The sequence below is a fragment of the Geotrypetes seraphini genome, chromosome 1 (genome assembly GCF_902459505.1).
Source record: "Geotrypetes seraphini chromosome 1, aGeoSer1.1, whole genome shotgun sequence".
Lineage (NCBI taxonomy): Eukaryota > Metazoa > Chordata > Amphibia > Gymnophiona > Dermophiidae > Geotrypetes > Geotrypetes seraphini.
In genome coordinates, this window is record NC_047084.1 from 265,154,844 (window position 1) to 265,169,688 (window position 14,845).

General features: G+C 45.2%; 1 protein-coding gene and 1 long non-coding RNA gene across 3 annotated transcripts in view; one reads left to right on the top strand and one right to left on the bottom strand.

Moving 5' to 3' along the window:
- The window catches only part of LOC117363285, a 74,773-nt gene that overhangs the window by 11,054 nt on the left and 48,874 nt on the right, over window positions 1–14,845 (top strand). The gene's annotated exons all lie outside the window — the stretch shown is intronic.
- Window positions 2,750–14,845, bottom strand: part of CFAP99 (cilia and flagella associated protein 99) — a 210,526-nt gene continuing 198,430 nt past the window's right edge. For both annotated transcript variants that reach the window (XM_033950677.1, XM_033950685.1), the window contains one exon: window positions 2,750–3,199. In XM_033950677.1, coding sequence (XP_033806568.1) covers window positions 3,035–3,199 — 165 coding nt within the window. In that variant the 3' untranslated portion in view covers window positions 2,750–3,034. The remainder of the gene's footprint in view (window positions 3,200–14,845) is intronic.

Here is a 14,845-nt window from a genome sequence, read left to right on the forward strand (position 1 = left end):
TAGGCCCAGCTTCTGTATAGGCCCAGTCTTGGAAGCCGCATAAGCGGTTTTTAAGAATCGCACACAGGCGTCCTATATAGAATCGCGTCTGTCTTCCTAACTACCCCGATTCTCTAACTGGCGTCCATGTGACAGGCGCCGGTTAGAGAATCATGTTGCAACTGAGCTGATCGCTGCATGGGAAACTTCTTCTGTGATCAGCTCAGCGGCCACAGCAGGGAACCCTTACCCTCTGCTAAGTTGACCAGCAGGAAGGATGCCTACTCCATCCTACCAGAACCCCCAAAGCCCCCATCCCCACTTCCCCCCAAAGCCCCCACTCCTAAATGTCCACGGCAGGAGGACTGCCGAATTCCTTCTGCCGCTACCACCCCAATACATCACCTGGCAGGAGGAATGCCCAGTCCCTCCTGCTGGAAAATACCTCAGAGACCCCACCAGACCTTCCCCTTCCCGATGCACCTGGGCCAACCGGAATCTTAGGCTTCTCCCAGTGCATTCTGGGATGTACAGTGAATGGCCTCAGTTTCCAATTGGTCAAATCCCTTAGGCTTCTGGGGTTCCGGCAGGAGGGCTCTCCTGCTGGTCATCTTCATAGGTGAGGGGGAAATAGGTTCCCTGGCACAGCCGCTAAGCTGATCGCAGCAGGGAGATTTCCTTGCTGCGATCAGCTCCGCGGCTGTGTCTATTTGAAATGTAAACCAGCTTTCTGCTGGTCTACATTTCAGGTGCCTATTGTGGCCCTAGGGAGATACCTAGGGCTCCTTCCAGGCAAAACCACGCCCATGCCTAGCTTTGGGTGAGCTCTGGTAGCCCTAAGCACCTCCTTTGTCTCGCAAAGATGCCTACAATGTAGTCAGCCTGCCTCGGGGCATGTTTTTGTTTTGTTTGTTTTTTTAAACGTGCATCCCAATTGGCTGGTTAGACAGTGGTAGGACGCCTACTGCCACCTACAATCAGAACGCCGTTTATAGAATTTGCCCCTTAGTGTGCAAATCAGACCACACAAATAGCAGTCTTATCTTTGTCCATTATTAACAGGCTAGCGCTGAATATTTGCTTAGCCAGTTAAGGCAGAGCTGACCAAAAAACCCCGGCTATTCAATGTTGGTTGCTGGAAACAGCTTGGCAATGAATATCTGTGATACCAGCATTATGTGCTTAGCATGCTGCCTGGAGCAGGCTGAAAATCATCTGCTTTTTGTGCATATGTTTTCAGTTCTGACTTGATACGTGTGGTATAGCCTATGTTCACAAGAAAGCCAGCAACAATTCTATGCATGCAGTTGCTAGGCATGTATGCTTCCTTTCTGACCTGTATGTGTACAGGCGCACAAACACATGGGGAACAATGCTCCTTATCTTACTGTTGGTGGTATTCTGTGCAAAAAATTAGCAAATTCTGCAAGTTTGTCAAAATTTAAACAATATTTTTGCTAATTATCCATATTCCATTTTAAACGGTTTTCTTCTACCTTTGTTGTCTGGATGTTTTATTTTTCCATAATGCTGGTTGCAGTTTCTTTTTTATGTTTTCCTGTCATCTCCTAATTTGCCTTGAAGTGGCTGCTATCCATTTCTTTTCTACACTGTCCTGTCTATTCCCTCACTACACCTGCCTCAGACATATTGACCATTCCTTTTTAGCTCTTTTCTGCTTCTTGTTTTTGAAATGTTCTTAAGTTATTTGGATGCGTATTAAACTACAAACTGGGTTATTGTTGTTGGGCGGAGTAGGAGGAGGAGGGGAACTAGAATAGTAGTGTTCGGGTTGAGGAGGATTTTTGGAGCTTGTTGGATCTGGCTGGTTATTGTTTGGGGGGGAGGGTAAGCAGTACTGATTCTGATATGATTTAGCTAATTGGTGAGCTTTATCCCTCAACTTTTCCCCCACCATTTTCTTTTCTGTTTCAATGATATTGCTTTCTATTGTTGTATCTGGCTCTTTTCCAAGCCTTGTGTAGTTGGGATAAGATGGTTGTTGATGTTGGTGGTGGTGGTGGTGGTGGGGGGGGGGGTTGCTTGATTTGTATATTGAGAAAAATTTGATGGCAAGGGTAGTGATGTGTATTTTGTTTATTGTACAAATAAATAACATAAGCTCCACTTTATTAGCTGACGGGTTAAATCTAACAGAAGAAAAAGCCTCAGGTCTATCTGGTAGAGCCTTAAGCTCAAATCACCACCGCCCACATCATTGGCTCAAAAAAATTCTGTATAGACTGGCCCTCTGCCATAAATAAAGCTGGTGAGATTAAAGAAGCAGCAGTTTTATTTGTGAAAGGCGAATGAAAGTCCGAGAGCCCTGAAGAAACAGCATAGAGCCGTGAAACGTTGGCTGTATGTAGGACGCCATGAAAGTCTAACCCAATTTTCAACACTGTTGTTTATATCTCAAATTCCTATTAAAAACCTTAGTAGCAGAGGGCCAGTCTATACGGAAGTTTTTTGAGCGATGATGTGGGCGGTGGTGGTGGTTTGAGCTTAAGACTCTACCAGATAGACCTGAGGCTTTTTCTTCTGTTAGATTTAACCTGTCAGCTAATAAAGTGGAGTTTATGTTATTTATTTATGCTATCAATTCCCACGTTCACCTATTGGATATTTATTGTTTTGTTTATTGTACATCTCTGCAGACATCAATAAAAATTGTTTAAACATAAACTACAAACTGGTACATCTGATTTTCTGTTCCACAATCTTTTTGTTGTTTTGAACTTTATGCAAAAGCCTTCATGAGTGTGAACTGGCAATTATTTTATACCATTTGTAGATGGTTTAACCTTTTATTTAACAAAACCTGGTAGAGAATGTTCATGGGGGCACATCGGAGCAACACAATTCAAGGTATCAGTGCTACATTCCTCTTCACTGGCTTATGAAATTATTACAAAATTATGAGTATGAAACTTAGTATAATGACAGATGTTATCTCAACAGAGTCTAATTATAGAACCAATTAGCTGCTGAAAAAATAACAGCATAAAGATGTATGATTTGAGCTTGTAAAGATGAATCTCAACATTTTTGTTGGTTAGGCTTGCAGAACATAAGAGGGAGAGGAAAAAACTGTATTTCTCTCTGCTTGATATGTAGCCATTTTCTGAGCTGTCATTCTTGGTACTATGCCATGCTGGAGAAGCTGGACCTGACGTTCTCGACTGTCTTCCAGCTCTTTCCAGTGCCTCTCTTGAGCTTGCTTTAAAAATTTAAAAAAAAGAACATTTAGCTATTAACAGTCTTAAATTTTAAAATTAAAGTCGCTTTCATACATTCTTTTTTGACAATAAAGAATTAAACATTTAAGCTTTGTTTATAATTGCTGTGTATGTGGTCTGATTTGTTTTCCCCTACACCTGAACTTCCAGTCCATGTTTGCCTCATTCTTGCTTATTGTCATTTTATTGCTGGACTAGAGAGAAATGGGTGCCATGTGTCTTTAAACTCAATTCCAGTGCAATAGGTGAGACATTCTAGAGACAGATGGGTTGTGTCCCCATGGCCACGTGCCATCTGCATTCTGGATTTTTTCTCTGTTGTACTCACTGGGATCCTTAGCTCCACCTACAGTTTTTCCCTTTTGCACGTGTGCCGGCAAGAGTGTGTGTGTTCTGCTCTCTTCATTTTATTATTTTATTCGGTGTTTTTTATCGTTATTTTTTTAGAGTTTCTTGTGTTCAGAGCAATTTTTCAGCTCTGCCTGCATTGAGTTCACATAGGCTTCTGTTTACAGCTAACAGGCCAATCCCTGGTTGCACCTCTTAGTCAGTCTGCATTTACTTTACAAGAGCAGGGCTGTCCCCCCATCTTTCTCCTTCTGCCAAACAAAAGTTCAAGCGTAGGCTGTTGGGCATCCAAAAGAGACTCAGTGGTGTCTCGCAGGATGCCGGCTTTGTCTTCTCACCTCCACCCATCCCTGAGTGCCCGAAAATCAGTGTTGAAGAGGCATTCCCAGCATAAGGCAGTGATTCTCTGATTCCAGCTACTGTTAAGAGAGCTGAGACAGACTGCAGCACATTATCAGCACAGGTCACAGTGAGTTTTATAAAGACTGTCACAACCTGTGAGGTGAATCAGGGGAGGTTTGAAAATCAAAGTTTTGAGGGTTTCTGTATGTCCCCCTGTGTTCCCCCACCTGTTAAATCCTACAATCGCCATTTTACATTTTGTTTAATGTGAAAAATATTGTGATTTTGGCGCAAATTAGTGGTGGCCATCTTGGATTTTTAGTGATTTTTTTTTTTTCTTCTAAAGCTCCTTGCTTCTCCAAAACTACAGTTTTTGGCTCAAAACTTGTTGGGATGGAGTCTTTGGGCTCTCCTAATATGAATTCTTGCCAGGATTGCACAAATTTAGCACCTCAAGAGCATCCTTGTGCTGCGTGGCATAGCCGGGAGAGGTAGCAGCGCCAAGCTTAGCCTCTCCCATGCTTTAGCATAAGAAAATAAGAATTGCCTTACTGAGTCATAGACCAATAATCCATCAAGTCTTGTAGCCTGTTCTCACAGTGGCCAATCCAGGTCACTAGTACCTGGCTAAAACCCAAGAAGTAGCAGCATTCCATGCTACCAATCCAGGGCAAGCAGTGGCTTCCCCCATGACTTTCTCAATAATAGACTATGGACTTTTCCTCCAGGAAACTGTCCAAACCTTTCTTAAAACCAGCTAAGCTATCTGCTCTTACCACAACATGTGGCAATGTGTTCCAGAGCTTAACTATTCTCTGAGTGAAAAAATATTTCCTCCTATTGGTTTTAAAAGTATTTCCCTGTAACTTCGAGTGTCCCCTAGTCTTTGTAACTTTTGATAGTGAAAAATTGCTCCACTTGTACCTGTTCTACTCCACTCAGGATTTTGTAGACTTCAATTATATCTCCCTTCAGCCATCTCTTTTCCAAGCTGAAGAACCCTAACCTTTGTAGTCTTTCCTCATTCGAGAGGAATTCCATCCCTTTTATCATCTTGGTCACTGCTCTTTGAATAGTTTCATAGTTTTCTAGTGCTGCTATATCTTTCTTGAGATAAGGAGACCAGAACTGAATACAATACTCCAGGTGAGGTTGCATCATGGAGCGATACAGAGGCATTATAACATTCTTAGTCTTGTTAACCATCCCTCTTTTAATAATTCCTAGCATCTTGTTCGCTTTTTAGTTTGCGGCCGTACACTCGTTGTTCCAATTTCCAGATCATTTATAAATAAGTTGAATAGCACCGGTCCCAGTACAGATCTCTGGATGGTGCTCTGAGGCTTCAGCCTCTGCTGCACCTTTCATGTCATCTTGGAATCTCAATCTGGTTTTCTGCTCGCTGACTCATCCACCTTATGAGCCTCTGGAGCAGATATATCTCATGGATTTTACTATCAAGACTGTCTTTCTAGTAGCTATTACTTCTGCCCGCAGGGCTTTGGAGTTTCAGGCTCTTTCTTGCCGGGATTCCTTTCTATGTTTTCTCATATACCAGTGTGGTGCTGCACACTGTTCCTTTTCTTCTGAAAATGGTTTCTCCTTTCCATGTGATTTAGGAAGTCTGGCTTCCTGCTTTTGCTCCCCCTGGCTCGAGGGAGCAGGACTGGGTGTTGTGATTCCTGGTAGTTACGAACAATTTTCGTCTCTGTCCATCTTTTTGTTCTGGCGGGTCCTGCCTACAAGGCCACTGTTGCCAGATGGATCCATATGGTCATTTCCGCAGCTTATGCTGAAGCTGGGAAAAAGCCCCCCTGATTCACTGGCTGTCTTCCTTTCCAAGTACTGGTAAACTGGATTTCTGTGTTTTAAGCAGCCTTTCTAAGGGTGCCAATCAGAATGGGTTTCGCACTCAGGTTTGTTTGTTGGTTTTTTTTTAGGGGAGTCCCTAGTTAGGGCTTTCCCTTATAGCACTGTTTCTTGTCGTTCTGGTTTCTAATGTTTATTGAACTGGTTCAATTCTGTTTAATTGTTGCCATTTTCCATTTCTTGGTATGAGCAGATTAGACTTATTCGGGGAGTGTCCCAGTACCCCCCTTTCTCTCTCTTGTCTTTGTCCTCTACAGATTTTCCTGACTGCTTTACAACTAACTGAATCCTGAGGGGATAGTGCTGAGATGAGAGGGATGGAGCTTAAGCCTCTGGAATTTGAGGCTTCCTACAAAGTCCTGGCGGGTATATGGAATTAACCCAGTCGTCCCGGAATAAAGTATGGATTTACAAGAAAGAAGATTAGCAAAGGTAAGAACCTAATCTTTCATAAGGCACCCTTATTTTCCCATCTCTTCCCTTGGTATCACAGCCCCACTTCCCAAATAGCCCTCCTTCATCCTCCCAAAGCACCCTCATTTCTCCAACCTCCTGGGTCCTGACATTGAATATCTGGGACTCAGCTGTCACCTGGGAGTTAATTGGGCACTGGACAATAATCAGACTAGTTCCCGGTTAACACAAAGTTAGGACAGCCTTTTTTCTATTCTAACTTTATGTGGTTACTTAGCTGGTTTAGTGGACTGAAAATTGCTACTGACTGGCTAAGCAGATATTCTATCCATGTTCCATCCCCAGCCTGCCCCTAGCCTAACCAGTTAGGAGATAGCAGGTTAGTGGTGATATTCATTGGCACTAAGCTGTTAAATGCTGATGAATATCCTATGCCAGGTTGCTCAATGGAATTTAACCAGGCAGGAGCCTCTCCTGCTCAGTTAAACCATTTTGAATAATAGGCGGATACTGTCTGGTCCTGCGCAGTGGACACCCTGTCTCTGCCTCTCAACATGTCCCTTTTGATGGCATGTATTTGTGGGTACTATTGTCTATATGAGTGCTCATTTTTTTGGCCATATGGATTCATACTCTCCTGCCTGTTTTAAACCATGCTGCATGGGCTGGCCACCAATATTTAGTGACATTTAACTGGCCAGTGCTGCTTAATATTGGCTGCAGCGTTGCCTAAGTAATGCCAAGGAGCTCTGGGGATAGAGGCAGGAAGGAACCAGTAGTTATGTGGGCACTGATCATATTCAGTGCCAATACCCATATAGGACAAAAAGCAGTCCTATCTGCTCACTTAGCTATCTTTGCACGCTTAGCTACGCGGATGCTGCCACTGAATATCGGCTGGTATTCGCATAACTTAGGGGTCAATGCTTGATCCCAGACTTTCAATGCTGGTGCCCAAATATGGCCTGGCCTTGAATATCCAGACTTAATTTTGCCTCCACTGTCAGTAGCTTAAAAACTGCTGACCACCACGGGCTGAATATTGACCAGGTTTTCTTCATAGAATGGCCCTACAACAGCCCTTTCGCCTAGGTGACCTGGTAAAAAAAATTACTCACTTGAAGTATAGGAAGGAAAAATTATGTTCTTACCTGTTAATTTTCTTTCCTTTAGGCACAGCAGATGAATCCAGAGACCAATGGGATAGCACACATCTACCAGCAGGCGGAGACAGAGAAACTGATTAACAGGTGGTCCTATTGGCTGGCATTCCTCCTGTATCTCCAGTATAGCTCCTTGCCCAAGTATCCGTAACCATCAATAGGCATAGCATGAAAAAACTTATTTCCCATAACAAATCTCAAAAGGCAATAATACAGAATACAACCATCAATAATAACAAACTGTGAAAGTTGGAAAAGAAAAAACCGACAGACAATATCCAGAAAGGGTGGGGCTCTGGATTCATCTGCTGTGTCTAAAGGAAAGAAAATTAACAGGTAAGAACATAATTTTTCTTTCCTTAGCAACAGCAGCAGATGAATCCAGAGACCAATGGGATGTAGCAAAGCAATCCTCAATCTGGGTGGGAAGCAAATGCCGCCTCCGCAACAACCGAAGCACTAAATGCATCTACCGCAGGCGCCCCCACATCCAACCAGTAATGCTGAGAGAAAGCACTCTCGGAAGACCAAGTAGCCATGAGACAAAACTCCTCCAAGGAAAAAATCTCTGGACCGAGTCCAAGAAGTAGCCATCGTTCTGGCGGAATGGTCATGAAGTTCCTTCGCCAACCGCTTCCCTGCCATCAAGCAAGCGTAAAGAATGTCCTCCTGGACCCATCGAGCGATGGAGGCTTTGGATGCCATTATACGTTTGAGGCGTCCTTTGAAGAATACAAAAAGGTCATCTAAAAACTAAAAGTCGTTGGAAACCTAACTCGCGGAGAATACTATGCACTTTCAAAAAATGCAGTGAATAAAAGCACGTCTCCCCATTTCTCCTCCCAGGAAGAAGGAAGGAAAAGTGAGAGTGTCATAAAAGAAAGGATGACACTGAAATTGTGGTACCGTCCGAACTGACACCCCAGATTTTGTAAATTAGAAATAGGAATCCCCGCCAAACAAGGCCTGCAACTCAGAAAACCGCCGAGCTGAAGCCATGGCCACCAGAAACCCGGTGTTCAACAGCACAGCCCTTTAGAGTCTCAAAGGACAAGGATGAAATGAAGCCTTTGGTAAACTGCAAAGAAATACCTTAAGACTGTACTCTGGACAGGGCTTTCTAAGAGGTGTACGAATATACCTTACTCTGTTTAGGAACTGAACTACATGAAGCTGAGAAGTAATCGAAGAGCAATATACCTTGTAACAAGCTAAGAATGGCACTTGAAGCTGAAGGGAATTGAACGCTAAGCCCTTGGCAATACACTTGTGCCAAAACAGAACTTTGGAAGGGTGCAAATGTTGAGAAGTACCCAAGAAAGGAAAAACCTCCAAAAGGAAGCAGAATCCACAGGTGAAGAAGTTTGTATCGCCTGGATAAGAGAAGAAACAACCTGCTTCGCATAACCCTTACACGTCAGCCATGACTTTTCAAAAGCTAGGACATAATACCAAAGTAGTACGAATATCCATGTTGATCGGACCGTAGGTGAGCAAATCCAGAGATACCAGGAAACTCAACAGTCCGGCTGTTGAAAGACTCATCAGATCCACATAGCAAGGATGGTGCAGCCAATCCAGAGATTCTACAAAAACTGTGCCCTGAAAGCAAGCTTGATGGCAAATCCAAGCCATAATCAGCCAGGGGAAAACACTGAAAAAAGAGAAACCAGAGGTGAGAAAGAAGCCACGCTGCTACCCCCTCTGACTTCCACTCCCTGTGCCTGCCGAAGAAGCTAGGAAGCTTAGAATTTTGAGACGAGGCTATGAGGTCTAGTTCCAGAAGATCTCACTTCCATAAAAAGAGCTGGAACGGCTGAGCCAAAATTCTCAATATCCAGGATGTAGAAGATTTCACTAGTACTAACATTTACACTTTCTAGAGCGTACACAGCGCTGTACACTGTAACATACAATAACTGGGCCATGCACAGATTTCGTGGAGAGAAAGTCTATCCAAACTCTTTTCCTGACCCATAAAATGATCTGCCAACAGAAGAGGAAGATGAGGGTTCACCCACTGAAATAGAACCACAACTTTACTTGCCAACTGAGCACATCACCTACTGCCCAGGCTGTAGAGAAATACCCCCATCATAATACTGACTGAAAAGACCTTCAGCGTCATTCCGGATGAATGGTCTGATGCTCCTGAAACGGTAGCCTGACCATGCTCCAGAGTAGAAGAATGAACAAGTACTGAGTTGCCTCTTAAGACCAGACTCCTGGAGCTGAGGATGGAAGGTACCGAGCCCCCCAACCCGACAGCCCGGGATTATTGGTGGCCATGAGCTAGTCCAGCAAAGACCGAGGCATGCCTTTGAAAAGAGAAATCTCGCTGAGCCACCAAATCATACAGAGCGATGCTTGAGAAGCCTACCAAATAATTGGAGCCCTGAGATACCGGGAACCACTGGAACAAAAGCGACTGCTGTAGCGTTATAATGGGAAAGCAAGCCGAAGTTCCCAGTGGAGTCAGCAACATGGATCCTAGAACCTGTACAGAATCCCATATTCTTGGTCATGCTGACCAAAGAAGAATGCAAACCTGAGACTGTGACCCATCGCTCTAGTCTCTGGGAAGAAACACATTTCTCTCCTATATGAATAAAAACATCTCCCTGATATACCTATAAATAATACAGGAGAAAAGAGCACTGTGCAAATTTGAAGATTCGCGTCCAAAGAACTGAGGAAAAGAAACCACCCTTTTCGTGTCAATCAAAGGGCCCAACTGGAAGACGTCCGAATCAAGCAGTCAGTCAAGAAGAAATTAGGTGAATCGCCTGGTAGCGCCAAAACGGTACCACTGCCCACATTTTCTAAAATGTTCATGAAGCCTTGGGTAGGTGAAATGGCATGTGCCAAAACCGAAAGTGCTGCTCCAAGAGAGGCAAGCAAACCTAGTGCAGATTTGGAGTCCATAGTGAAAATGTAAATATTCTCCCAGTTTTTCTGCAGAAATGTGTAACCCTGAGAAACTAATTCAGCAGAATGGGATCCAGCCTGCCCAATGCTCCCGTCTTGGGCACCATGCAGTAAGTGGAACAACGTCCCTTAGTTCCTGAAGAACTACAAGAACTGCCCTGAGGACCAGTAACACTTAAAAGGGAAACACAAAACATGGAGACTCCAAGAACGAACCGGAAACCTGAGGAGGATGCAAAGTTGCAAGCATCCTGAAAAAAGTTCACAGCCCCCTGACCTGACATTATAGCGTCTTCTCCCTCATGAGAAAGCCTGAAGAGTCATTGGAAGAAGTCAAGATCCCATCAGAATGAAGTGCAGAAGGTCAGGGAACGGCAGGATGAGAACTGTAGGATCTGTAAGAAGAAAGAAATTCTCCTAGGAAAAATCAAGTTTCGCAATGTAAAGAGGAATATACTGGAACCATGAAAACAGTACTAACTTCATGCAACGTGAGCGAAATATGTATGTCCTTTAAAGTGAATACGTACTAGACGCAATCAAGATGCTGCCTCTACCGTCTCATGGAAAACAACAGCATCCTAACAGGTATCAGACAAAGCTCACATCGCTAATGAGAGCTTCAGGGATGAGGCTAACCGCCACACAGCGCGCGCTCCTCCGTGCGTTTGATAGAATACGTAACTGGCTCCTGGTTAGAAGGAGCTGCACAGCCCTTCCTGTCTGGTCGGGGGATCCGTCTAGCATGTGCCATGAGAAGATGGCGACAGGAGAAACCAGCGTGATAAGCATGGAAATCTGAAGTCCAGGCCCCCTCAGAAATAGAGAAAGAGAGTCCTGGTCGCAGGAAGATGCGAAGTGTCATTATGCCCATAGAGACAGCCTGAACTTGGAAACTGTTAGTACTACCTTTAGGCCTATATATCCTATGCTACTACTAGACACATGCAGCGCAGCACAGAGGCCCAAATAAGAAGGACAGTTACCAACAGACAAAGGCTCAATCTGCAGGGACCCCAAGAGAGACAATGAGATACCCGTGTGAAATACTGCTGATCTCACTGTGCCTTGAATTGCCGTATGTCGACTCAGTCCGGAGACAAACCGAGACTGGGTGACCTAGCACAGGTCAGAGTCTGTCTGGTAATCCCCTTGAGTGCTAACCCCAGAGTCCGATTAAACTAGCAGCTTCCTTCAAGGGAATACAGCAGGAACACAGACATAGACATAAATCTGCCCAAGCTTGTCCCAAAGCTGGTGAAACATGAATAACTTGTCTGAACCGGAAAGGAGAGAAGCCGCGGCATACCCTGACCAAAGTCATCTGAAAATAAACTACCGGAACGCTGCAGCTCTCCTGCCATCGCCGGAGACCCAAGCGCACGCCTGATTCTCGCTGACATATGGCCGCCGCATCAATGCTCCTAGAAACATAGTCGGATTCAAGCCCCGCAAAATTTACCCTGCCGCAGCCTGCATAGAAAGAAAGACTCGGGGAATAACCAGAAGAACGGTGCAGTGCTTCCCACAGCGCCGGAAAAAACATGTCCCATCTCATGCACGCTGCTATAAACCGGCACCTGCACAATCAGCTGCACATGGCCGTGACAAACACCGACGAAAGAGAGTCCTCAGAATAAACAGGACAACTACTGCTGCACTGAAACCCAATGAGGAGAACAAGTGCGAGCATGAAATCGCACCGCTACTGCCGCGCTGAAACCAACAAAGAAACCAAGCGCGTGCATGCAAAGGGCTTTGTTTTGTTTTGGACTCATTCAATTTCATTTGTACAGATTGGGCCCAGGATTGGAGGTTCGTAATACATGTGGATATGTTCTCAGCGAGGTTAGAGAGGTTCGAGTCGGTCTCGAGGAGGATGAGGATGTCGTCAGCGTAGGAGTAGAGTTTCTAGGGGGGATAGATGAAGGAGTTTCAGAGAGGATATGTAGATGTTGAAAAGGATAGGGGAGAGGGGTGAACCTTGCGGGACTCCACATTTCGGCTTCCAGGGGGGGGGATGAGGTACCGTTTGTGTTAACGGTGTAGGAGCAGAAGCGTAGTAATTTCGAGAACCAATCTAGGACTGTGGAGCTTATGCCTATTTCGGAGAGTTGGAAGATTAGGATGTCGTGGTGGACAACATCGAAGGCTGCGGAGAGGTCGAATTGAAGAAGAACAGCAAATTTGTTGCGAGAATGGAGTTGTTGCACCTTAGAGATTAGTGAGGCCAAGAGGGATTCGGTGCTGAAGTTGGGTCTGAAGCCGAATTGGTGGGGTAGGAGGATAGAGAATCTTTCTAGGTAGGATGAGAGTTGGGTGGATATGATGGATTCTAATAACTTGGTTAAGAGAGGGATGTTTGCTATAGGACGGTAATTTGATGGAATGGAGGGATCAAGGTCGGCCTTTTTCAGTAGAGGGGACAATGAAATATGTCCCATGTCGGGGTAGAAAAGGCCCGATGTTAGGGCAGAGTTTATGAGTTCGGTGAGGGAAGCGATGGCCTGTGTAGGGATATTCTCGAATAGATAGGAGGGGAAAGGATCCAAAGTGCACTTGCAAGTTTTTAGTTTGAGGCAGAATTTGGAGACTTGCGGTTCGGAGACAAGCTCGAAGGCGGACCAGGATCTGTCGGCGGGAATGGGGGTGGATACAGGTAAGGTAGGGTTGAGGTCAGTAGAGGTCAGGGAGTTATAGGAGACTGTGGGAGAGAAGGAGCATCTTAGGGTGGTAACCTTATCATTAAAGAAATTTGCAAGGGCATCGGCTGATAGAGATGGTGGGAGCAAAGATGGGTCTTTTTTTGTAGTTAGGGAGCGCCAGATGTTGAACAGCGCACTGATCTGGTTGTTGGATCTAGAGATCTTGTCTCCGAAGAAGTTTTTCCTGGCTTTTATAATGTTGAATTGTAAAATTCAATATTAACCCTCCAGGTCTGTCTGTCAGAGGGGGATTTAGATTTTTTCCATTTGCGCTCCAAAGCGCGACATTTCTGTTTCAATTCTCTGTGAAGAGGTAGGTACCAGGGGGCCTTTCGGGGGTAGGAGATGGTTTTAGTGGATAATGGAGCAAGGGAGTGGTAGGTGGACTCGGAGAGGGCGGTCCAGTTGTGCCAATGTGATTCAGGGTCTGTAGGTCTAGGGTTGGAGGAGAGTTTGTTGAGGAATTTGGACCAGAATAGGTTGCTCGAGGTTTTTTTGCGGAAGGTTATGGAATGAGAGGAGTGGGGAGGGGAGTCAAGATGTGACAGGAAGATGGGGAGGCAGATAGTCCCTAAGAAGTGGTCAGACCAAGGGACTTGTTCCCAGCGAGTGTCGTCGGTTGAGGTTTTGAAGGCAGTAAGGTCAATGAAAGTGGTGAAGTCTAGAGTGTGCCCTTTTTCATGGGTTGGGGATGGGGTGGGTGAGGGGAAGCCTAGAGAGGTAAGGAAGTTGTTGAATTCAGACGTGTCATTGTTATTGGTGTCGTCAAGATGGAGATTGATATCACCAACGATCAGAAGTCTTTGAAATTTAAGGAAGGCATTTGTTATGGTCTCATAGACGAGATTGGAGGATTTGGTCCAAGGGGTGGGTGGTCGGTATAGTAACAGGATGCCCAATGGGTGGGTGCGGAGTTCGTCATTGACTGAGGCAAGCAAATATTCTAGAGAAGCATGGGTGCCCGTCTCAAGGAGCTGGACGTCAAAGAAAGATTTGTAGAGGAGTGCCAGACTACCTCCTTTTCAATTGGGTCTGGGGGAGAAGAGGCCTTGGTAGCCGTGGGGGAGGAGTTCGTTTTGTGTGAATAGATCGTCTTTGGCGATCCATGATTCTGTGATGCATAGGAATCCAGGGTTAAGCTCGTCTAGAAGGTCTTTCAAGATTTGGGTCTTATTGCACGCGGATCTGGCATTGCAGTAAAGTGTCGGGACTGGGGTGAGAGAGTCCGGGGCAGTGTTGGGAAGATTGGCAGGGGGCAGGGGCTTTAGAGAATCTTGGTTGACTTTTTGGGGGTTTTTCTTGGGAGGGGGATTTCTGGTGCGTATCAGTGTGGGGATTCTGAATCCAGGGCAGATGGTATTGGTGTTAGTGGGGTCGAGTAGGTTGGGGGAGGGAGGTTTCAGACAGAGGGAAGGATAGAGAGGTAAGCAGAGTAGGAGGAGAAGGATCCAGAAGGATGGGTTCATGGTGGAGTGGTTGGTGTGTGAGAGTCTGCAGCAGGGGGGGAATATAGTTTGTTGAGGAAGGAACAGGGGAACTTAAATTAAGCTGGCTAAGTGCCGGGCCGAGAGTAGAGAGGAGAGGTTTTTTTGTTTGTTTGTTTGTTTGTTTTTTTAATTTTGGTTTTGTTTTTTTTTGGTAGGTCTAAAGGGGGGCTATATCGGTGAGGACAATTAGCGGCTAAGCGCTTTCCATGTGGTGCCTAGAACGGAGAGACTTGGGGCAGTAAATGGGTAACAAGGGAGATTGCACAGTTAAGGTATGTATGTAGCCCAGGATGTGCTAGGGGAAGCGGGGCAACCGAAAAGTGAGAGACTGGTAAAAACCTTTGGCAGAGAATACAGTTTGGTGCTGAGCT